We start from the raw sequence: 25,202 nt of genomic DNA on the forward strand, positions 1-25,202 counted from the left end.
TCTAAATAAAACTGCACATAAGCCTTAAATGCTCAAAATGAATTAACACAGATATGTTAGTGATCAAAAGAAATAATCAGCTACTTCAACTAAGTGTATAGTTAACACTTAAAACTCAAGAGTTCAGTCTGCAGCAGTACTGCAACATATGGTCACTTCACACTGTCAAGAACTATGATTTAGGAGAAACAATGCTAAAAGTTTAATGAAATCTGATTGTGCAGAACACACACACACAGCGCGGCATTTATCTCTGCTTGTCAACCACAATACCATATAAAGAATTCAACAACCTTTTCTGAATAAAAGCCCCACTGTGTTAATTGTATGTTCTCTGTTCAAGATCTTACATAAATAATTTCCTTGTCAACTGTTATGCTCCGGCACAGGGAACATGCCTGAAAGTTGCCTAATTAAACTGCATGTTTCCATATGAAAACTGACTATCACGATGGCTGTTGAAAGCATCCCTAAGAGCACAGGTGAAAAGAGAACAGACCTTCACCCCATGGCTGTCACTCTAACACAGGGGCAGGCAAACTTTTTGGTCTGAGGGCCGCATCGGGTTTCGGAAATTGCATGGAGAACTGGTTAGGGGAGGGGGGTTGTGTCCCCCCCTCAATCCCTGCCCCATCCACACGCATCCCTGCTCCCTGTCCCGATTGCCCCTGGAACCCCTGCCCTCGACTGCCCACGGCTGCCCCATCTAACCCCTCCTCTCATTCCTGACACCCCCCCCCGGGGACCCCTGCCCCATCCAACCACCCCTTCTCCTGTCCCCTGACTGCCCCAGAAACCTCTGCACCTGACTGCCCCCCGCCAGCCCATCCAACCCCCTCTCTCATTCCTGACTGCTGCTCCCCCCACCCCGGGACTCCTGCCCCATCCAACAATCCCTTCTCCCTGTCCCCTGACTGCCCCCCATCCAACCCTCCCTCCTTCCTGACTGCCCCCCCGGGGACCCCTGCCCCATCCAAACACCCCTTCTCCATGTCCCTTGACTGTCCCCTGTCCCATCCAACCCTTCCTCTCCTTCTTATTTCCCCAGGACCCCTGCCCCCATTCAACCCCCGTTCCCCATTCTCTGACTGCCCTGTCCCCTATCTACCCCCACGCCCCCCTATCCACCCTCCTGAACTCCCTTGCCCTCTATCCAACCCCCTCCCCCCAGCTCCCTGCCCCCTTACCGCACTGCCTGAGGCACCGGTGGCTGGCGGAGCTACAGCTGTGCCGCCTGGCTGGAGCCAGCCACGCTGTTGCCACAGTGCGGCACAGAGCACTGGGTCAGGCCGGGCTCTGCAGCTGCTCCAGAAGTTCACAGCCCCACCACCCAGAGCACTGCATCAGTGGCAGAGCGAGCTGAGGCTGCGGGGAAAGGGGAACAGCAGGGGAGGGGCCGGGGGTAGCCTCCCGGGCCAGGAGCTCAGGGACTAGGCAGGAGGGTCGCACGGGCCACCGTAGTTTGCCCACCTCTGCTCTAACAGGCACTATAATAAAGATAATTTGCCTTGTTTAATATTTAGAAACTGTGCCTCTTACTTTGAGACTCCATGCACCCCTCTGAGCCCATGGAGGGAAGTCTGTGTAGGACTAGGGGAAGCTCTGGAGACTGAAGAGGTGGGCTAGGGGCAGGGAAACAAGATGAGGTCTTTCAGATTCCTCCCTCACAAATCTCATGAGGACATCATTAAAAATTAATAAAATCACAAGCCATATTAAGTTATGTCCTCTTCCCATCTACCTTATGAAGTTCCTCCCCTTCCTCAGACACATTCAGTTCTTAGTTCTTTAAAAGCAGAACAATCCCTCCCTTCCGCAACAAAACCCAAAAGTCCATACCCATTCCCACTCTCAACCTTGAAATAAGAGTGGCCAAGGGTATTACTGTGTTTGACACATGAATTGGCCAGTCAGAAAAGGACAAGGCTGCACTGCTCCTCTATAAGTGACTGCTGGGGTAATGGCAAGACAGCTTATTTAAATTCATAATTTTGTGCGCCTCCTTGTTGTGAGACCCATGAAGAATTCAATGTTCTATCCATCAGCCCTTCTCTCCTTTATGCTTTCCCTGACCAGACACATCTCTACTTCTTCCCCGATGGGCTGGTTTAGCCCTACTGAGCAGAGACCATCTATGTATACAAAAGTACATTTGTAGAATATATATAAAATCAAAGCAGGGTTAGGTTAGGTGCCTAAAGCCACTTATGAGCTATGTTGGCTTTCTTGCTCTTTTCAGTACTATATGTAGCTGAATGCCTGAATATTTGAACACCTGTAAAATATTTAGATTGCTTTATGTACGTGAGTAGCTATTTACTTCAAAAGTCAGTGACACTCACTACTGCACATGCTACTGATCAAAGAAAAATAATTAAGAGGTCTGTCTGCATTTCCATTTGAAACTCCAATTTGGAATATAATAATATCTTGGAGGCTTCAAAACTGAATTAGGATGAAATTTAGAAAACGTGGTATGAATCCAGAACAGCAATTTATTGTCTTCAAAAGTGGAATCTTTTAAAAAAATTACAGCATATCAAAAAGCAGACTATTTCTACTCTTGACAATTTTTGACAAGCTCTGGATCAATATTGGCTAACATTAAACGAATCTTCTCTTTTCCCTCCACCTTTTTGTAAACATTTATAGGCGAGATCTTCACCCCCACTCCAACTGTTTTACATCACATAAAAGGGCTGGAACTGCATAAAGGGAATCTAAAAGCCCTGTATCTAACTGGGGGAGGATTCCCCTGAGGCAGGCCTGCCTCCTGAGGAACCCATTGCAAGCCCTAGCACAAGAGGCATGTGGGAACAGGATTACAGATGGGGCCATAGTACTAAGCACTGCAGAGATTCTGGGCAGCAATATAGCCCACAGGGCAGCTCCAGAAGGCTGCTGTAAATTAGCCATGTACTCAAGGTTGTCTAAGTCAGTGGTCTCCAAAGTGGGGTGCGTGGCAGGAAGAGCTCATTTTGGGGGGGTAGGGGGCTTCGTCAGCCGGAAGTCCGAGTGGCTTTTTTTTTTTTTTGCTTTGGCAAAAATGGTAGAACCAGTGAGGCAGGGGGTGCGTGCTCAAAATTTTTTTTACTGATAGGGGTGTGCGATCAAAAAAGTTTGGAGACCACTGGTCTAAGTTACACTGGAGGCCACTCCAACCCCCAGTACAACCTAGGATTTGGAGGGTACAAAAGGTGATTTAAAGCCAACTTAGCCTGACTATGTCCTGGACTGCAAGTTCTTTAGAGGCTCACCAGAGAATCTCACCCTATTTAGTTAATAAACACAACACATTCAGATAAGGGATTACCTTATTTTAAGTTTCAAAACATGTTCAGAGGCAACACAGCATAAGAAGCTAGTTTGTATCACATGGTGTTTATAAATCATCATATATAAATATGTGAAGCCCTATTCAATGAATGAATACGTACAACTGTCAAGAGTTATATTCCCTTGCCACACAAGGACTTTTTTCAGAGTAGCAGCCGTGTTAGTCTGTATCCGCAAAAAGAACAAGAGTACCTGTGGCACCTTAGAGACTAATAAATTTTCACGAAAGCTCACAAGGACTTTTTTGTACTTTTAATAATTATTTATTTCAAACAAAACAGGTGGTAAAGCAGTACTCTTACTTTAAGGCTTTGATAAGCCTATTACCGTAATAAAAACACACCTCTAGCTTTATATTACGCATTCGTGGGGAGCCAAAAATCCCTACTGCGTTATAGGTGAAACGCCGTTGTATCGGGGTAGCGGTGGCAGGGCTGCAGTGGTGATTTAAAGGGCCCGGGGCACCCCGCAGCAGCCGGAGCCCCGGGCCCTTTAAAATGCTGCCCGAGCCCCACTGCTGCAGCCCCAGGTAGCGGCAGCAGGGCTCCGGCGGTGATTTAAAAAGTTCCGGGCTCCCCTCGATCTTCTATTTAGCTGTTATGGTCATGGGTAAGATTTAAAATATTCTATGCTTATAACTTCTGTTCAAGTTTTTAAAACAAGCTCAACAAAACATACTAAAAAACCTTGTTAAAAGCAAGAGGTTGCCTCTAGAGTGAAGGTTTTCCATTGGAACACGTTAATATTTGATGGATGATCTTGAATTGAAAACATCTAACTTACAAACATCAACATGTAGAAGTGTTTAAAGAGACCTCCAGAATTAAATTTTTGATGTTATGAAATGCTGCTAGTTAAATAATTTGATGAGAACTAATGTTATTTGCATCTATGGCCTTAAAATGTTCCATATTTAAAGCTTTATCCTATTAGGTTAGATTATAAGAGACGGGGGAAAGGGAGTATTTCAAAGCTCTTTTCTTGAATCCCAAAAATTCACTTTTATAATAGGGAGAAGAGACACTAGCATTTACTTGGGTGAAGGATAAGAACTTGGGTGAATTACCCAACATTTTATGTTTTCGTAATATTTCTGTCATCTGTTTTAATAGTGAAACCTCTTAAGCAAGAACAAAAGTTATGTCTGGTCTAGTTTTAAGTACAATCTAAAGCCCCTTTCTTATAAAGAAGAAAATTGAGTAGATATATAAAATGTAGACTGCATTCTATTATTTGACATTTTGTTACTGTGTACTGACCTGTTCACAGAATCCAGTATAGTTGCCTTACATATTATTTTAACCCTTTGATGGCAACAGAAGCTAAATTATTCATATTTTTAATTTTTTTGTCCGCTACCCTTAAATCAAGGATATAAAAACTGATTCAAAACCAATGGCTTGAATGCTAACAATTGCAGGAGATGGGATTCATTAAAAAAAAACAACTTATCTTTGTTCACTGCTCCCACTACTGTCAGTTTCTTCACCTGCAGCCTCCAGAAATCACTGACTTGCTCAAGTAAATGTTTTGATTATATATATTCTTCCTTAAAAATAAAAATCCCTTTATTGTCACTTTTATTTCTTAAGTGCCCACACTTCAACAGATAGGGTAAAATCCTTTGCCACTGAATTCAAGGGAGCCAGATTTTCACCCACCGTACAGATAAATGGAAAAAGACTTTAGTTAAAGGTGAAAGGAAAACCACACACAATTTAACGCAATAATCAGTGTATATAATCTGCTCAATAATACACTTTATACTCTTAGTAACAGAAGAATTTAAAATAAACTGAAAAAACAACTGATTTTATCAGCCTTGCTCAGTGATCTGTATTCCAACCAGAGATTTTCAACTAATTTAATCAATGGCTTACAAGAAAGCCTTCTGATACACTACACTATTTATGAGATGTCTTTAAAACTCATTTAGTACAAAAGTGATGGTTATATAGAAGAATGGTCCTAGGGTTAGCCGATAGAATTGGAGTTCTATTCTTAGCTGTGCGACAGACTTTCTGAGTTACAAGTCAGTGCTTCATTTCTCCATATGCAAAATAGTGATATTACGTTCCCCACAAGACTGTTGGGAGGCTGAAGTGAATACATGTGAAAATGCTTTTCCATAATTCTTTTAGCTGTATACTACACGGTATCTCATTATATATGACTATGTAGAGGAGGTGTGTTAGGACAAGATGGGTCGGTCTATAGTTACCTGACCAATTACAAAAATAGCTGATTAAAAAAAAAATTGGTAGGTATTGATAGGAGTCAATACTAACATTTTTTTTTTACTAATGAAGAACAGAGCTGTAAGCATGAATAGCAGGATGTACTGACTACACCTGTCTTTCTTTCTGCAAAGCTTCACTTGTCAGCTGTCAGTTGTTACAGATAACAGCCAGCCAGATTACTTCAATGATGTTGTATCAATGGAATATTATTGATCACAAAAAGAGTGTAGGTCAGAGAGGGGGAAAAATCTAGAACTTCCTTATACCATTAACTTCCTCAGAATGACAACTCATAGTCACTGAAAGAAAGTTAATGAAGGTCAGAAAAAGATGTTGGAGATTTTTATTTTAATACTCAAAATGTGATATTATTTATTACTTTTCTTGCATCATTTATTCAATAAGGATTTTGCAAAAAAAGTAAAATGTCAAATGTAAAAACACAGGAAAGATATGTTTTAGGACTGCATTGTAATTTCCAAAGACAAAAATATAGTGAGTCAAATTTCACCCTCAGTTACAACCATACATTCTCATTAATATTGTGCACCGGCGGTGTACCAGAAGAGAATTTGCAGTGTGTGTATCAGCATTAATAAAATTAAATGAACTGATGTGAAACTTACTTGAAACATTAAATGAACAAGCATATGCTAGTGTTCACAGCATATGCACCTCTGCCATACTACAGCGTGATATGTTAAAATGCAATTCTCTTCTGAGAAGTAAACTGTAAAAATGACACATGCTACTACATAACACCTTGGCTCCCTGTGTATTGTCAGAAGGTTATCTACTATACTAACATTAATTTGTCTTTAGTTCAGAGACAGGGTCTGAATCTCTAGTCTTGTGTATAACATTCCCTCTGAATATTTTCCTTGCTATATATGTATAACCAATTCAGTTCTCACAGTAATTGTTCTAGGAAAAATGCAGATTTCAGAATATTCAGCAGATACGGACAACAGGTCAAATCCACCCATAATACTTGGCTGCTTAATGCTGATCCAGTGATGCACAATAGCTGGGAAGCCAGTTTAACCAGGTAGCTGGGAATTTTCTTGTTTCACCATGGCCTGGCCCAGGACATTGGGGTAATTAGAAGGCCTGTGCTCTGTGATCCCCAGGTCTAACTGCCAACCCCAACACATTAAAACAAACCATGAGACTGGATTAAATATTACGTTTAAAATAATTTGGGGGTTCTATTTATTTGCCTGCTGGTTTTCGAGCCTGTAGCATTCATGTTCTCAAACTTTCTCTACAGACCAAAAGGGCTAGACACAATTTTTTTAAATTTAAAGTTACAATTCTCACCAAATCACATGAGTTCAGAAGCTATGCTTTTAAGATACCAAATATTATCATAAAAGTCTCAAGAATTGGCAACACTGAGAATAACTTCTTGAGCAGTCAGGTGCAAGACAGAGCAGCCCTGAAGTTGCTCTAGCTCACGCTGTAGACCAGACCAGTCTCCAGCCAGGCACTAAGCTGAGGGAAGCATCAAGAGGGCTCAAAGCCATCTTTACTTTCTTCTCCGAGGTCCTATGCAAAGCACAGCTCAGACAGACATGATATGGTCCACTGTTTCGTATTAGAAACATAATATAGTCATCTATTAATCCGAACTAAATTAGGATACAACACCTAGATAACCCATTTGTTGTAATTAGTAGTGTAAATATAAATATTATATACGTCTCAATGCTTGTAATATTTCTTGGCATTTAAAGCCATAACACTTATTTTGGAAGCTATTCCAAACGATTTTCACTTGGCCGGTTTATAATTAAGTAATGTGTTAGTTAAACCCCAGAATAAATAAGTATCAGTTGTTTGCTATAAATACAATTGCTTCCCAGAAATGTAGTCCTCCCATCCCCCAGATACATGTCACAAAGTCAGACCTAATTTAAAGGATTCCATTTATTTGATGTCAGTCCCCTCTGCTAACCAGACCAACAGATCAAAGATACTTCTCACTTCTTATACTCTACTGCTTTTTTCTCCTTCTCTCTTGGCTTTGGCCCTCCTTTTATTCCACCTCTCACTCTCAGATCAGTTCCTTATGAATCAAATGTCCTCCCATCCAACCCCTCTTTAAGTCCTATTTTTATTAAGCTCCTTACACTGATCCCCTCATTGATCATACCTTCCTGTTTTTTCATATTTCTCAACTTATGTTGGGTAGAGTTAGAACCTGATCCTGCAAACACTTACACATGTGAGTTTGTCTCATAGAAGTCACTGTGTCTACTCAGATATGTAAAAAAAATTGGGTAGAAACTCATAAATGTTCTTCTCCACAGAAATCTTTAGTAAAAGGCAAAAGATTTACACAGTCTGAAGAGAAACTCAGATACGTAAAGTTAAGCACATGTGTAAGTCTTGGTAAGACTAGGGTCTTAGAATGGAAGCTTTTTGGAGCAAGGGCTTGTAAATATTCTGTAAAATTACAATCCTCTGTGAAGCAAAACACACATTCTTCTTCAATGGGCAACAGATCTTCTGGATACTTAGATATATCAATGATTTTCACATAAATCCAAGTATATTTTACAAATAAAATGAAAAACCTCTTGCATAAACAGCTATCAGAAATGAATGAATGTAGTAGTGAATAGTAAAAGTCTCTCCTTGCAACTGCTTGTCAGTACTCTGTTAATGCTATGGAAAAACTCAGGTAAAAATTGATTCAGACATACAGTGTGTTACAGGTGGAAGAACTACAGTCCAATCCACCTAGGTAAATAACTCATCAATACTTTATAAATGGACCCACCTGCACTCAGTTACTATGGAAACTATTTACCACAAAATTGATCATAGTCTAGTTTTAGAACTTTCTAACACAATAATCTGATTATCTACTTTACAGTCCAATATGCAAACCAAACACCTGGAATAATGCAGCTGAGTAAAGAGACAACAAGCCAGGAATAGACTTGCTGCTACTAAATATGTCCAAATTTAAAAGAAGGATGTGAAAGATAAGCACATCAATATTTTTCTGATTAAACTTCACAGTTTGCAAAATTCCTGCTATTCCAGTCCTGGACTTCTGAAAGGGAATTTTCTTTCAAAAAAATTCCCCTGCACTGCTAATGTTGTCACAGCCCCAGTGGTGGTAGCAACGATGAGAACATTAGTGCAGACAGCGCTTTGGGCAGCCACTGGCTTTTTATGCACTATTTTCCCTAACCCCCTAATAATTTCTATAGTCTACCTTTGGACAGTGAAGACTGACAATTATACATCTTTGCACACTCATTAACCATTAAGTTATACCACTTCCAGGCCTTCAAGCAGCCATATCTGTTGGATGAATTTTAAGCTACATTTTTTTCAAGGCCATGATTTTGTTTTTTGTTTAAAAACCATGAGATTTTCCAGCTCTTTGTATTCAAGACAAATGGAAGGATTCGTCCTCCTGTGACTGTCCCCATACATTGGTATGGCAACACTGTTTGTTATATCAGATCGGTGATTCTCAATTGCTGTTAAGACAGAGAGCAAACAAAATCCGAAGGATTAAGTGTTGGTCTTTTAGATAGCCCCAGCTTAGTACCTACTCCTGGGGGAATTTTGAGACACTGTGCATGCGCAGAATTCATGTCTCCAGCAGATTTCTTGGCTTCCCCGCATCCGCCCAAGCCCTGTGCATTTGGACCGCCCATACCCAGACCCCACCCCTGCCAAGCCTCACCCTGTACACCCAGAACCCCCCTAGCTCTCCGTACCCGAACCCCATCCCACTGAACCTCAACCCCTGCATCTGGAGCCCCCTTCACCCAGACTCTGTGCCTCTGGACCCCCACCCCTGCACCGACCACTCTCACTGAGCTCCCTGCACTCAAACCACCACCCTGAAGAGCCCCACTGCCCTGTACCACCCTGAGCCCCCAGGTCCACACTCCCATGCCACTGACCCCAAAATAGCTGCACCAAGACCTCCATTCTACAAAGCTCCATTCCCCCAGCACTCAGGCCCCCCTGCTGAGCCCCCCACACTGCTGAGCCCCAACCATCTTCACCTGGAAGCCCCTGCAGAGTCCCATTGCCACTGCATTTGGAACCTGCCCCCCAATGAGCCTCTGTGCATCTAGATCCCACCACATCTAGACCCCTCACTGAGCTGCCCGCACCCAGATCGTACCACACAGAATCCTCTCATTCCACACCTGGATCCCCAAACCGAGTCCCTCCACACTTTAATCCTGCCTGGTTGAGCCTGCCATCCCCACACCTGGAGCGCCTGGCGCAGAGGGGCAGGGCCCCAGGGTGTTTCTGGGGCAAGCCCAGGCCTTGTACTGTGTCAAGGTCAGATGCAGCCTCACCACTGAGTCCTTGTCCCGAGGGTGGGTGAACTGCAGGGTGACCACACATCTTTGTGCAGCCAGTGGCCTGTGCTCCCCACTGCCATGCTGGAGCCTCTGCATTTATTTAATGACAAATAAAACTTGCAGAATTTTAGAATATTGTGCATAAACTTTTTAATTTTTTGGTGCAGAACGCCCTCAGGAGTAAGTACCTGAGATCATACCGAGTTTTAGCTCCAGTAGTAACAGAGAACCATAAGGACTGGACTGGTAACACAGGTCTTCCAAAGTTATCTGTTATCTTAGGCCTTCTCTACACTCAAAAGTTGTACTGCTTCAACTATAGCAGTATGCAACCCCACTAGCGTCAACACAGCTATACCGGCACAGCTTATTCCAGCTATAGAGGTTTAACTGAATCCTCTAAGGGTTGTATCAGTACAACTATCCTGATTTAAGAACCAAATAAAAAAAAATCACATCCTTAACTGAAATAATTATGCAGGTACAATGTGTCTGTGAAGACCAGGCTTTCAGCAATCTTTCTGAATTCTCTCAAGAAACAACAAGACAATTCAACATAGACTTACACCCTGTGAAAATCTCACGAGTCAGTGGGACTGCACAGGGTATGTCATCAATGAATTTGGCCCATTCTTTAGAAAGTTTACTGAGATAAAATTAAAGCTTTGAATGTAAAAGATTGTGATAAAAGAAAAAGATACAAGTTTATTTGTCTAACAGATGGCTTATGTTTCATGATAAAAATGTTTGCATTTAATGTATAAAGATTACCTATTAATAAGGAAGCAGGTATATTTTCAAAGGGATGTTTCCATTACAAATAAAGCTAGTACTTTGTAATTCACTCTGTGATGATATATTTTACAATTAGGTTTGCTCAGTGGGTGAACCCAAAGTAATTTCAATGCCAAGACTTTATGTCTAAATCCTGTTGCTAACAACCCTACTGAGCTACTAAATATACTGTATTACGTGCAACATCATCAACATCTTGCTTTTCTTCAGAATCACCCAGACTACAGTCAACTTATTTATTTTTTTACAAAGGTGCAGGAAAGACTTTTGAGTCTTGCACAAGCAAACTTTTTGATTTATTCTTGGGCTATTATGCACACTAATGTGTGTGTGGTGCAAGGAGAAGGAAAGTAAAACTAAAAAGTAGATGCTCGTAATTAAACAAATCAAATATATTTTCAATAATTAAAATTTAAAGTTTCTGAACTATTAACTCCTATGTATTTTATAAGTAAGGCTGGACGGCTTTTCATCTGTGTGTGCGGGGTCCAACTGTGGCATGAGATTCAAAGTGACATGAAGTATGTTGACACAACTCTTTCCCCAACAGACAAAAGTCAACATGACAAAACTACCTTCCATAATGTGTGTGCTGTCCTTAGAAAAGGGCATGGGCTAGAGTTGGTGTGAAAATCAGAGCTACATCTTATTCATACAAAGGGCAGAAATGAGGTGGTGGGGGAAGCACTATCGCTTCCCAGCTGTATTTGTGGCTTCTGGATTCAAAATAAAAGGGAGTATGTGGGGGGAAGGCAGGGAATGAACTAAATAAATTAAGTTTCCATGAGGTTACTCCCTCCAGAAGCTCCAAAACATGTGTTTATCAATGGAAAAAATCCCAGTATTTCTATTGACTTGTGTATTTTCCTCCTATCTAGAATTCTTATCTTACTGGTATTTTGGGTTTTTTAAGGGTAGGCAAGGAGGAGGGCAAAGTAAGGGCCAGACTGTGCCTGGCCATTCACAGGGCCAAGGACTAGAAAACACTCCATTTCTTTGCGTACAATTCCCACACCCTTCAAAACTGAGACTGATGGCACTTCTTACAGTACTATACATATATAAACAGAAACACATGAACTCTTCCCACATAACTTCACAGGTGCAAGACACCTGAAAGGAGGCTATCACCCCAGTCTCCTCCTACATTGGGCAGTAGATGTGGCAGGTATGCAAGACAGTGAATGCTCATCCTGTGCAACAAGGGATGCTGGGAAGCATTATATGTTGGTGCTCCCTATTAATTGATAAGCCTAAAGACTGTAATTTAGTTTTAAAGTAGTGGTGAACTTTTTCATACTCAGTAACATGTGCAGGTGGTGACTGTGCTAGGCAATTACAAAATTACTGTACTGCATACATTTCCTAATTAACTTCTGAATGGTGCTAGGAGGAAGTACAGTATCATACAGTAAATACTAGGTTTATACTAATAAGCTGACTAAGCACAATTGAGTATGCTTAGAAAAAAGTGCTTAAACTTGCTGTTTAGCAGAAAACTTCATTTGCACTTGAACATTCATAGAATCATAGGACTTGGAAGGGACCTCAAGAAGTCATCTAGTCCGGTCCCCTGCACTCATGGCAGGACTAAGTATTATCTAGACCATCCCTGACAGGTGTTTGTCCAACCCGCTCTTAAAAATCTCCAATGATGGAGACTCCAAAACCTCCCTAGGCAATTTATTCCAGTGCTTAACCACTCCGACAGTTAAGATGTTTTTCCTGATGTCATACCAAAGCCTCCCTTAGAGCAATTTAAGCCCATTGCTTCTTGTCTTATTCTCAGTGGTTAAAAAGAACAATGTTTCTCTCTCCTCCTTGTAACAACCTTTTATGTACTTGGAAACTACTATCATGTCTCCTCTCAGACTAAGCAAACCCAAATTTTTCAATCTTCCTTCACAGGTCATATTTTCTAGGCCTTTAATCATTTTTGTTGCTCTTTTCAGGACTTTCCTGAAATGTAGTGCCCAGAACGGGACACAATACTCCAGTTGAGGCCTCATCGGCACAGCGTAGAGTGGAAGAATTACTTCTCATGTCTTCCTTACAACTCTATTGCTGCTAATACATCCCAGAATGATGTTTGCTTTTTTTTGCAACAGTGTTACACTGTTGACTCATATTTAGCTTGTGGTCCACTATGATCCCCAGATCCTTTCCACAGTGCTCCTTCCTAGGCAGTGATTCCCCACTTTGAATGTGTGCAACTGATTGTTCCTTCCTAAGTGGAGTACTTTGCATCTGTCCTTATTGAATTTCATCCTATTTACTTCAAACCATTTCTGAATATTCATGATCTATCAATCAAAAATATGAGAAAAATGGAAGAAAGTATAATCTTGCTTAGTGTAACTTGGCGGAAAGTTGGACTCTTTGCATTTTAAATTATAAAGTGGAATGTGACTCAAAAAATGACTCTGTAAAGATGGCATTGTGGATCCATAACTGTCATGAACTCCAGATCAGTGATACTCAGACCTCAGTGATTCAGAAGCCAAATTAGCGATCAACATTACCCAAAAGAGCCACAGAAGCATGAATTCATTGTTTCATTTACTATCTATCTCCCTGCCATTCTCACAGCAAAATGACTGACGAAGTATTCTACAATTGGTTAACAACACAGTAAAAGCATCCTGACTGGTTAGTAACTAAATCACAGAGTGTTTTAATATCACGTGCTGCAAAGATGCATTAAAGAGCCACTTGAGCTCCCAAATCTAAGTTTGAGTATCACTGCTCCAGATCATATGGGCTCATTTTACAAGTAAAAATGAAGATTTTTCTAACTGCTGGTACTGCAAACTCATTTTAGGGTTAGAAAAATATTCAGCTTGTGTTCCATGTGTAATGAAGACAGATTTTACAGCTGAAATATGGCTCACCTATCAACAGAATTGTTAGCCAAAATAGCATCCAGCTGACTTGCTCTAAGGTGTGTTATCTCTGTTAGGGTAACAGGAATAAAAGCTTCTTTTAGTTATTAAACTAAATAGACATAACTGACTACATAGACATGACAGAAGGGAAGCAGAACTGTGAAGTAAGAGTGACATTATTACATTGTTGCTTTGCAGAGTAAACTCACATCCAATATATTTTTAGTCAGTATAGGCCTATTTAATTCTCACATATCAAGAATGCAACATTTAGCATAAACACATGCAACAGAAATTTCTGAAAAAGCAAATTCCTCTTGAAATGATTTAGAGAGATTTCTTTATGCCTTTTCTTTTGAGCAATAAGTATGCTATAAATATTGTCTGTGAAGTGAAAACAAGCACTTGTATCCAGATTCTTCAGCCCCTGCATTGTCATCTCTGAGACTAAACCTCTAGAGTACATCTCCACATGACACATTTACCTAAAGTGGCTGCACATGTCTAATGTAGGCTTTTGTTTAGTGATCATGGTCATTTTGAGTTTGTTTAAATACTGAGTCCTAATGCTTACCCACTAATCCCAGGACGTTTTGAAATGCTCTCAAGCTTTTAGAGAGAAAAACTGTTGCATGGACTTTGCAGATGAAACTGACCACAGTTCACTGGAACCAGCCAGTTCAGATAGATAAAATGAAAGCAGACATTTCTTGAGAATATCTTGAAAGCTTTTCCATTAGACCGTATCAGGGGTATACAATCTTCCCTACCTTTTGATTTCCTTTCTTTAAATACTGTGTATATATAAATTTATCTGCTTCATTTGATATCAAGCAAAGATCTTTGGGGAAAAGCTATATCTTCCAGTACTTTGTTTTATACTGCATTATATAAACAGATATTACTATAATATCAAAGTTAAACTCTAAAACATTCCTAAACGGAGTGACTGTAAACCACCACCACTGAACTTACAAAACTAATTAGCAAGCAAATAAAGCATTTGGTCTGTGCATCATTTTAAAGTTGTTCCCGCTCCATGCCACGCTTAGCTGCAGTATTCAAGAATATCAGGGTAAGCCTCTTCACTAGATGTCAAAGGGCAGTCTAGGAAAGCACAGTATATAATATGACAAATGACAATGTATTGAACAGACAGATGGAAATGTCTCAGGTTAGATTTTCATTAAGGGCTCAGAATGGACATTAATTTTGGTATCATGATCATTTGGACTGTGTTAATCTGGATGTTCTCTGGACAGGTAGTTCTACTACCTTAATAGCCTATATTTTATACATAAAGAAAACCTATGTATTACACACACACACCTTGCTAAGGAAATGAAGGAAAATTTTGTGCCATGGTAATACAAACTATTAAGCAGTAATCACATCCTGCTAAATTTGAGACATCACTAATGGTAATAGTAACCTTGGCCAGCAGCAAAGCAGGGAGTTCACAGACACAAAAGTATCCAGGGTACTATGAAAATGCACTGGGAAGTTTTCTCAATATCATTCTCCAGCACATGACACTCATATGTGACAAGAAAGCGATGAATCATGGTATCTGTGCCTAAGGAGAGGGGTGCAAGCGACGCCTGACAGTTGCTACCTTTTTAAAAAACAAAACACCTTAGGTCCTCAAATCAGAGAGAGGTGACTTCTTTGTCATGTCTCCTTGAATTGGAAAATGAAACAGGTGGATTATTATGATGTGTAGCCTCAAATCCCATTGTTCACTCCTTCATTCTAGCCCATGTTCTTATCCCCTCTGATCCCTCAGGTTATTCGTACATTAGGAGCTTCCATCATATCACCTTTCAGTCAGGCTGGGGAGATGTGCAATTAGCTTCTTTTCAAACTGTTGCTTATGTTACCCTCTTGTTTGGCTCTAGGAATAACACAGCCACCACCTGTCCCTGGGGCCAGATCATGCCCTGTCGACACTTGCACATGCAGAAGAGGCCCTCCATATCTCTCTCTGTCAAAGAGGCAAGTGAAAGTGGTTTCAGACATCTTTTGACCTAGATCCCATAGAAAGCTCTTTGTGGGGTTCCATGGTGATCATCAGTCTGCTGTTGACAAGCATCATTCTGCTCTAGACCCCATGGAATCTTCAGGAGAGTTAATCCAGCCTAAAGCTTTTTTGTAGAGCCCCTCCAGGATATGGAATTCCTCTTCAGGAGCAGGAGCAGCCTGAGGAACAGCACTACCAGGGAGCCAGGTTGGGAGTGGAGGAGCAGATGTATAGGACCTCCATCTGGATGTTCCTGGCCTCCACTAGATTTCCCAGAGTTCCACATGGATCTCCAAAAAGCCATGGTTCTGAAGGCTGAACTCCCTTTTCTTTCCAGAAGCGAATCAATACTCTCCCTCCAGACAGAGGAAATGGGAGGAAATTCTTCAAGGGAACCCTCAAGTTCTCCTCCCCTCTCTGAACTCATGTCTCCACAGGAAGAGGTAATTGGGCTATTGCTGAAAAACCAAAGACCACCACTTCTGTAACAAACCCGGTGCTCATTCTGGCTTCCACTGAAGCCAATGGAAGTTTTATCTTTGCTTTCACTGAAATAAGATTAAGAATATTCTCTAGTCGCCGCTATTTTGTGGCCCAATTCTGAAGCCTTTATCTGGGCAGAAGTAAGACAACTCCTATTCTGAGCCTGTGGCTTTGTAGAAAAGACTGCCCGCTACTACTGCATCTTTTGCTTGGCTACATTTTAAAGCAACTGTAAAACTGCAATTAGGTTTGTAAACATTTATAGCTCATTATTAACACTTTGTGTAGCAGATGACCAAAGACACACATTTTACTTGTGAACAAAATAGTCATTTCACTGCCTGAAAAATTCATAAGATCTGTTTCACAAATTACCAATTCAACCATAAGAGTGTACAGTAAAAATGACAAAAGATTTGTTCTTACAGCTGATAAAAAATTTATAACAAGGCATTCAAGTAAAGTTACTTTCTGTGTTCTGATTTAATGAATCATTTGAGCAGTATCTGGCTGGGTGACACAGATGTAGGGCTCGCTGAAGCCTACTCTAATGCCTACTGGTATAGCCTTCCTTGGGACAGCAAAGCCAGAATAATGTGTCAGACTGAAGTAATATCAAAGAAAGTAAGTGCAGTACTGGGGACGCTATGAGGTTGGCCCACAACACTTCTTGACCTGTGAATGTCTGGTAAGTACTTCTCTGTCCAACAGGCTCCAGTGACCCAGGAAGCCCAAAAGAAGAAGCAGCAGTGTGGTAATAAACAGTCTATGCAATAAGATTTTTGCAATCTTGTAATTCAAGCTGAAAGACATACACAAAGATTGCTTGATGGTTTTAACCCTACTGAAAGGCAGAGTCTGACACTGTGTGAAACCACCAGTGATTTCTTAAAAGGTGAACTAATGTTAAATGTTTAATATGAATTTGTGAAAAGAACTGCCTGTTTTAGAACACTGAAACCTTTACATTTTGCCTTTATTTAACTTTAAACCTGTATACTAATTTGGAGAATAAAAATGGGGAAAGTTACTTGATATATTGACTATAGTTTGTGTTGTTTATGACTTCAGAATTATGTTGAAAAGGAGTATGTAAAATCAGGCTTATGATTAAGAAAAAAAACTGCTGAAGACCAGATCTCACCACATGCAAACTAAAATGATGTAGGAGTCTAGACATTTTAAATGTTTAAGTATGTTTAAATGCAGATTGGGGATATTTAATTAAATATCCCAGTCCAAATGTGTCTGAATAAGTTATGGCTGCAAAATGAGAATTTTTCTATCTCAAAAAACAAGTTTATTCAACAGTGTGATGAAAAGTGATTCAAGTATATAATTTTTAAAATGTACTGCCTGTTTTCAAGTAAAAACAAATGAATTCCTGCTGTAGAGAAAAATGAATTATTTAAGAAAGGCAAGAACACACTAAAATTAGTATGCAAAAAAAGTATCCTTTAGTATTTTCCACTGTGTTTCCTTCCATTCTAAAAGTTTTTTCAAAACAAGTCTATTATTGAATATGTAATATCTATTATAATACACAAAGGGTACTTTTTATAGGTTACATAACAGATAACTGGATCAAAATATAACAAAGCCTCTGCTGAAAAGTACTATATATCAGAGAGAAAATGAATGTTTTAGAGAGATGAGTGAAAAGAAGTAATGCTTAAAAAAACCCAGCAACACTGACCTGAGGTCTGTAGGATTTAGTATTTTTTAAGCAAGATGTAATTTTTCAAATGATTATTTGTTACTGAAAATCTGACAGCTACAAAACTGCTGGCAAAATGAATTTATGTGAATAAGCCTGTGTATAATGCCCAGCTTAGTTAATAACCAGATTTAAAGAAAAACACCCTTGTATTTGATTTAATTTTTCTAATCCTTAGATATATGTCATATCTGTTATTTAGAATAATTGCAGTACTTACACTGATAACAACACAACAGCAATTAGGGTCCATTCTGGAATTTTGTGAATAATATTTGTATTTGTTAACCTGAAAAATAATAAGGGCAACATCAAAAATTGTACGTTTTAGAACACAAATAAGATCAGAACAGTTGAAACTTACTATTAAGCAAAAATAAGGGGCTGGGTTTTAAGGCTTCATTTTGAGAAATGGTGAGTACCTGAAAGACCCATTGAATTATGTGTAGTATATTAATATTCAAGTATCCTTAAAAAGAAGATTTTCAACCTCCTTCCTATTTATAGACACCCACAACAAGATCAGATTTTGGTCCATGTTACAGCAGTGTTAAAGCTGAGTAAGTCTATGGAATTCAGTGGAATTTCTCCAGATTTACATTCAAGTAGCTAATATCACAATCTGGTTCATTATATTTTTAACAATATTGCACAATATCTAGGTATTTTAAATTTTTGGCCTTCATCACCCTCTTTTATCAGCACCTCACAAATAGTAAGAACACCCCTCTTTCTTTTCTGCAACTGTTGTAATAGCTTGAAAGGTAGCAGAATTCCCCCTCCCACTCACTCATGGCTCCTATGCATGAGTGGTCTATGGGGGGAGGGGGAAAGCTAAGTCAAAGAAACAGAATTTATATTTAGTTCAGGATTCAGTGAGGTCCAAGGTCATTCTCATTTCCAGAGAGACAGTTCAGAAACCTAGGTCCCATACCAGCAAAAGTTCTGTCTCCTGTACTCCATATCTCACCCTACAGATCAAGTTTCATGTTTCACATCTAGAGTATCTGTCAACAGAGTTCATGGTTGCAAATGGATACACAGGTTTCCACATAGCTAAGGCCAATCACTTGGTGATCTCTGAATATCAAGACAGAGTCTTTGTACTATACTCTATTCAATGTGGAGAAAGTGCAGAGAGCAGAGCACAGGAATGATGTGTGGCACCAAGACCCATGATGCTGCACAAGTGGACTACTGGATTTTGCACCAAGTGAAGCTTCATCCCTATATATAACAGAGCTGCAACAAGTCAAGCCTGGAGATCACAATGCATGATTTACCATGGGCAGATTTGGTCGGATTGGGTCAGCAGCTAGTCTTATGGAAAGCCACAGATGACAGTAGGTGCGGCTATTTGGGCATCCAAAGCTGTGAACACTCAGAGATATTGTGGAGTTGGTAAATTATTCGAAGTGCTTCTTTTTCCTATCAGCACGCTTCTCTCTTACCTGGGTTCAGTTGAAACAGTTGCTTTTCCCTTATGTTCTCATTTGAGAAGGCACTGGGAAAGCTGGGAGACACAGTGAAGGGCATCATTTCTATAATAGTGACCTCTCAGCCTGTCTCACCAGCTTTCCCAGTGGCTTCATCCAGAAATTGTCTAAGATGGGGGACATGGCCCTATGGGGGCATTCTAGGGGCAGAGGGACAGTTTTCCATCACAACCTTCAGGGTTTTATCTAACAGGAAAGACTCAAGCCATTTGAGGACATTTCAACAGAAGAAACTGTTCCTGGAAGGTTTTCAAATAAGCTGTACGGGCCAGAAATGTACATTTGTTGGAAGTCACCTGTGGAAAGGCATATGGTGGCCCTGGCTGAATGGCCAACTGTGGCTTGTGCTGACAGCACTAGTGAAATCATTAGTCCCCTTCAAGGGGCCTCCACTTGCTGGCTACAGTCTAAAGCCCTTAACATGGGTGGAAGGAGAAAGAGAGCATACTTTCCCTCTATCTGTTAACCCAACCCAGAAAACTCTTCCTGTGACCTGTAAACTAACTACCCGTGAGCCGATATGATGACTCTCTCTGCCTGCTGCCTATATTAAGGTACATATTTTATAAAGGATGGCTCCACTCTGAATAGAGAATCTGAAAAAATGGCACACTTAGATCTTGTCTATACTGCATGCTAAATTGGTGCTGCTGTGATTGATGCAGTGGCATCAATTTAGTGGGTCTGGTGAAGACGCAATGAGTCGATAGGAGAGCGCTCTCCCATCGACTTCAGTACTCTCCCTCACCAAGAGGTGGAAAGTACATCGGTGGGAAAGCATCTCCTGACAATATAGTGTGGTGTAGACACTGCATTAGATTGATGTAAGCTATGTTGCTCGGGGGGTGATTAGCAACAGTGTAGACCAGGCCTTAGATCCGTGTTTCTTGCATCTCATTGATTTTCATACCAAATGTTCTCACTTTACAAGACAAAGTAATTTTTTTCTAAACCTCAAGCCCTACAATCTCAACTAGGGATGTGCATCACAAGTTGGGTTTTCTTTTTTGGGCAGGTCAATGTACACCACCAGTTACACTGGGCAATGCTAACAACCGGTTTTTGAAGTGGTAGCTCAATAAGTTACCCCTACAGACAATTTTATACAAGTTGTTAGACACCAGTGCCCACAGTTGGACCCTTATAGGGAGCGCATATAATTTTAATAACTATGGGTAGTATGGCCTCAGCTGCTGAGGTGGGAAAAATATTGCATGATAGACAGATAACGTATGAGACCATCCCACCAGATTGTCAACTCTGAGGCACAGAGCAGAATGTTTCCTTCCACATGCAGCATATTTATCTGGAAGATGACAAACTCTGCTGTGTCTTATATGCTGACCACTGAGGCACTCTATTTCCAGGGAACCAGCAACAAATAGATTTTGGCCTTGCAACATGACACTTTTGTACTACATGAGAGAGAACAGCACAAAGTGGAGCAGTAGAGAGGTGGATTTGACAGAACAATTTAAGTCAGTTGTTGAATACATCATGAGAATTTTTAGGTCAGGTCCCAAGATACCCTGCACATCAGACCCCAAGGCCCTATTAACACAACTGGCACAGTTAAAACTACACAGGTTTATGTTTACAAAATGTAGATAAAATTCCATAACCATGGCAGTTAACAGTGTTTTGCTCCTGCCAGAAGCCAACCTACCATATGGTTTGTCTTTTTGTAATCATGCCAATGCTAGCTATTCCGCCAGTTCTCCTTCCCTCACCAGTTTTGTATGCTAGGACACCCCAGAGTACATTGTGCCAGATTGCTGCTCCCACTCTGTGTGCATGTCATCTAGACAGTCTATACCCTGCAGAGGTAGCATGGAATAACTGGCCAGGTTTTCTCAAAATATTGCAGTACAATAGGGTTATGCAACAAGGCAGGTGTGAATGTCTAAACACTGCTGTGATGGCAAAAACTGCTGTGTGACAGAAACTGAACTGTGTTATCCATAACTGATTAAAAGGTGACTATGCCTCTAACTGGTTACAAAATCACAGCCATAGCTTTTTAGCCAATAACCTAAACTGGTTTCAGCAGGACAGAACATTGTTGGTGTTCTGAATGCATTACAAACTATGACAGCTGCTACACTAGCAGAACATCACAAACCATATAATATCATACATCATTTACCAAGCAATAAGGTAATATTACAAATATAGTCACTTCTAAATCAGTAATATATGCCATTTGTTTTTATCAATATCTGACAAAAACAACTGTTTGAGTTTTAAGGTTGACCTTTTCTACTATAACGGAATGATCTCCTCCCTGCCCCAAATGAGAATTTAGGGTTAACAAAAGAATAACTGAAAGATCCAAGCATTTGACACTTTGGAACCTTATCCATGGCAATCTTATTATTTGCTAAGTTTGTGTAAAATTCCAGAATATTACAGCTAGTATAATGGTTCAAAATAATCACATATAAAACACGATTCCAATTACAATTTGTAAACTCTGCTTAGTCTGGTTTCAACAGAAAAGCAACAGATACTCAAATATGACCAATAAGGAGAACAAGACATCCTCACTGCTTCCCTTTCCTGCTTTATTTCCTCAGTATAATAATTCATTTCAACTAACCACCTTCTCACTCTTGGCATTACGTGTATCTGGTTATTGGTTTGGAAACCTAACGCTTTTCTATTCATCTTTAGCGAAAAACGCTCTATATATGAACATTTCGTATTTCTTTATCTGCCTGAGCAGTTGGCAGAGCTAGGGAATTTCTTCTGTAAGTTAAAAACTAAAACAACAATGTTGTTTCTCCCCATCCTCAGTGAATCCAGATGATTCTTCCAAACAAGATAAGTGTGTGACTATAGTTTAAATATCAATTTTATAAGAATCAGCCATGACTACTGAAGCAGTGCATCTCCATCTGTATTATTTCCTTCCTATGCTTTAATAAAATTAACATTGAGTACTAAACAAAATGGCCATGTCATATAATATACTGAGTATTTTTGGTTAAATAACATAGATTGTCTGAAACATACCAACATGTACTGACTACTATATGAAATTGCTAAAGGCAGTGTCTAGCAACAAAAAGTTAATATGTGCTAAACGGTTACTCTTTTCTTTTTAGAGAATATGAGACAAAACAAGGACTTTAAGGTCTTGACTCAATACCGATGACAGTGATAAAAACTACTAAGAAATGCCTGATGGAATCATCTTGACAGGCAATTCATATGTAACATTCCAGTTAATCTGCTCTGATGAGATACAGTGGAAGAGACAGCTCCAAATCACCTGGGAAAACACTGTCAAATAGCAGAGAAAGCAGTTTTGTTTCAGTGCTCTACAAGGAGCCATTATTGATTAGAGCACAAGAAGGCATCATTCTTGTACATAAACTAAGAGACGTAGTTATTTGTGTCAATTAACTCTTATTCAATGTTAGTATTGATTGGCAAGGTCTCAACACTAGTCATTGCCATCAATATGCTATTTACAGCAGAGGTAGTCAGAAGACGTAGATAACCTGCTGGATGCAGTAATATAGATCGGTTGCTGCAGTACCGTCACTGGATTGGATGAGTAGTCAAGATTCCACAACCAGTAACCTTTTGGTACAATACCTGTCCTACAGCACTTGTGCAATTGTATTAAAAAAGCCATTTTAGGAAGATCAGACTAAAGCATGCAACCTACAGCTGTGAAGCCTTAAATAATAAGGAGCAGCAAAAGGGCAATCACTTTAAAAAACAAGCTGTGTGTCAACACCTGGCATCTGAAGACTAAAGCTTTCAAAAAACAGTCAAGTGCAAGTCCCCACTAAAAATGGGTCACTAATTCTTTGTCTTATCTTTAGCCAAAGTTGCTACTTCAAAACAATCTGTGAGGGAGGGGAGAAAAATGTCAATACAATTGTATTTTTTAAACATATGTTGTGGGGAAAAAACCTAGCAGCAATGTTTTAAAAGTAGAAGTTTAAGCCAATGATTTGCGGCTGCAGAGTTCTAATTTTCTGTTAAAAAGTATGACAAAAAGTCCTACAAGTTTTTTAAAGAGAGAAACTACAGCAAGTTTGCTTAAGCCAAGTAAGGCTAGATGACTAGGTGCTGAAAGCCAGAGAATGCTCCCAAGATCCCAAAAGATTCCAACTGGTCATTCTGGTGGTTTGGCTGGTGTCAAACCCCACAAAGTACTGAAGCAGGTTTGCTTCATACAGCACAGCCTACAATAGAAGGGGAAAAGCAGCATTAAATCCAGCTGCAATATTTCCTCCATCCTTGTAGGTGGAGATATGACCTGCAGAGCTGTATTAGCATCACATGAAGGAATATAAACATGTTTGGCAAATAGAATCAGGATAGCGAAAGGATGACAGGTGAAGACAAAAGCAACAACCTAGGAATCAAAAATAAAAGATAAAGAGAGAAAATATAAATCTTGCCTCCTCTCAGTCATTGACAGGAGCACAGCATATAAAAAGAGATGTTACTTACTTGTACAGTAACTTGAGTTCTTTGAGATGTTTTGTCCCTACAGATTCTCCACTTCAGGTGTCAGTGCGTGCCTATATGCCTCAGAAAAGAGATTTTTGGTAGCAGTGTCCACGTGATCCGTGCAAGCATTCTGTAGCCTAGTGGACATGCTGGCTGACGCTTCCTGCAGCTCCGATTGGCCAGGAATGGCAAACCATGGCCACTGGGAGTTGTGGGGGACTGTGCCTGCAGTCAACATCCGCAAAATGTCTCGTGTCCCACAATCTGTTTACCCTGATGGGCACCATATGGCCCGCGGGCTGCAGGCTGCCAACCACTGCTGTACACCCTTGTTCTGATCTGAGGGCATATAAGGCAGGGTGGACCCACCGCTGCTCCAGTTCCTTCTCCACCGTGAAATCTAGCCTAATGCTTGGACTCCAAAGAAGAGAAGCAGGGTGGAGTGCCCGTAGGGACAAAGCATCTTGAAGAACTCAAGTTACTGTATGAGTAAGTAACTTCTTCTCTGAGTAATTGCCCCCTATGAGTGCTCCATTTCAGGTGACTTTTGCAATGCTCAGGCTATGGGGGCTGGTGCTGAGAAGTCCTGTTTAGCTCAGACTGGAGAACAGCCATCTGAAAGGCTGCATTAGACTTGGAAACGTACACTTGTTTTCACTATTTACTGATTTTCTCCAGAAAATCCCTACATTTTTTTAAAAAAAAGTCAACATTCAGGTTTTAGCAATTTCCACCAAATTTTGGTTGAGCTCCGCCCTTGAAGAGTCCCTGTGGGCCTGTCACTGCAGTGGTTGTGTGGTCTCAGCTGCCGTGAGACGGGAAGGGAGTTGGGTCCCAGCAGCTGAGACCACACAACCACTGCAGTGACAAGCCCACAGGGAGCGGAAGTCTGCACCCCCTGGGTACTGAACCTGGTATCTGGGTCTTTCAATGCAGCCCATCTGCTTCCCCTGCCAGACAGAGTCCCCTCCTGACCTCAGCCCTTCAGCTTCCCCACTGTGAAGAGGAATGGAACTGCGTTCTGGCAGCTCAGATTGTTTGACCACTGCAGTGAAAAGGGGCACAAAGCTGCACCCTCTGAGTACTGGTGCCCATAGCTGCTGCTGTCCTTTGTTTTCAGGTTTTACAAAATTAAAAAAAGTGAAAATTGGTAATAAAAAAAAATAATAAATTCCCAGGAAATTTTAAAATAAACCCTGAAAATATAAGGCCTTACCTATGGCACAGTGCTGGGAAAAGGTGTGAATGAATGATCAGGTGATAGTTTTACAGATGCCTTTGATGGGGACATTCTTGAGCAAAGCCTCAGAGGTAGATTGTGCTCAAGTGGAGTGGGCAGTCACTCTTGAGGGCGGGTGCACTGTAGAGAGTTTGTAGCAGGACAAAATGCATCCAGAGATTCTCTGGGAAA

At 40.5% G+C, this 25,202-nt stretch overlaps 1 protein-coding gene and 1 non-coding gene across 5 annotated transcripts in view; both read right to left on the bottom strand.

Moving 5' to 3' along the window:
- Positions 1-25,202, bottom strand: part of RPAP2 (RNA polymerase II associated protein 2) — a 63,604-nt gene that overhangs the window by 10,086 nt on the left and 28,316 nt on the right. For 2 of the 4 annotated variants that reach the window (XM_050962162.1, XM_050962163.1), the window contains one exon: positions 18,043-18,111. The exons of 1 other annotated variant lie outside the window; for it this stretch is intronic. In XM_050962162.1, coding sequence (XP_050818119.1) covers positions 18,043-18,111 — 69 coding nt within the window. Of the gene's footprint in view, positions 1-18,042; positions 18,112-25,007; positions 25,195-25,202 lie in introns of all 4 variants that reach the window. One more of the 4 variants, XR_007775455.1, reaches the window with a different exon arrangement.
- Positions 7,827-7,942, bottom strand: LOC127056098 (U5 spliceosomal RNA). The gene has a single exon (XR_007775740.1). It is a non-coding gene; the product is annotated as a U5 spliceosomal RNA (small nuclear RNA).

Source organism: Gopherus flavomarginatus, chromosome 7, assembly GCF_025201925.1.
Source record: "Gopherus flavomarginatus isolate rGopFla2 chromosome 7, rGopFla2.mat.asm, whole genome shotgun sequence".
Lineage (NCBI taxonomy): Eukaryota > Metazoa > Chordata > Testudines > Testudinidae > Gopherus > Gopherus flavomarginatus.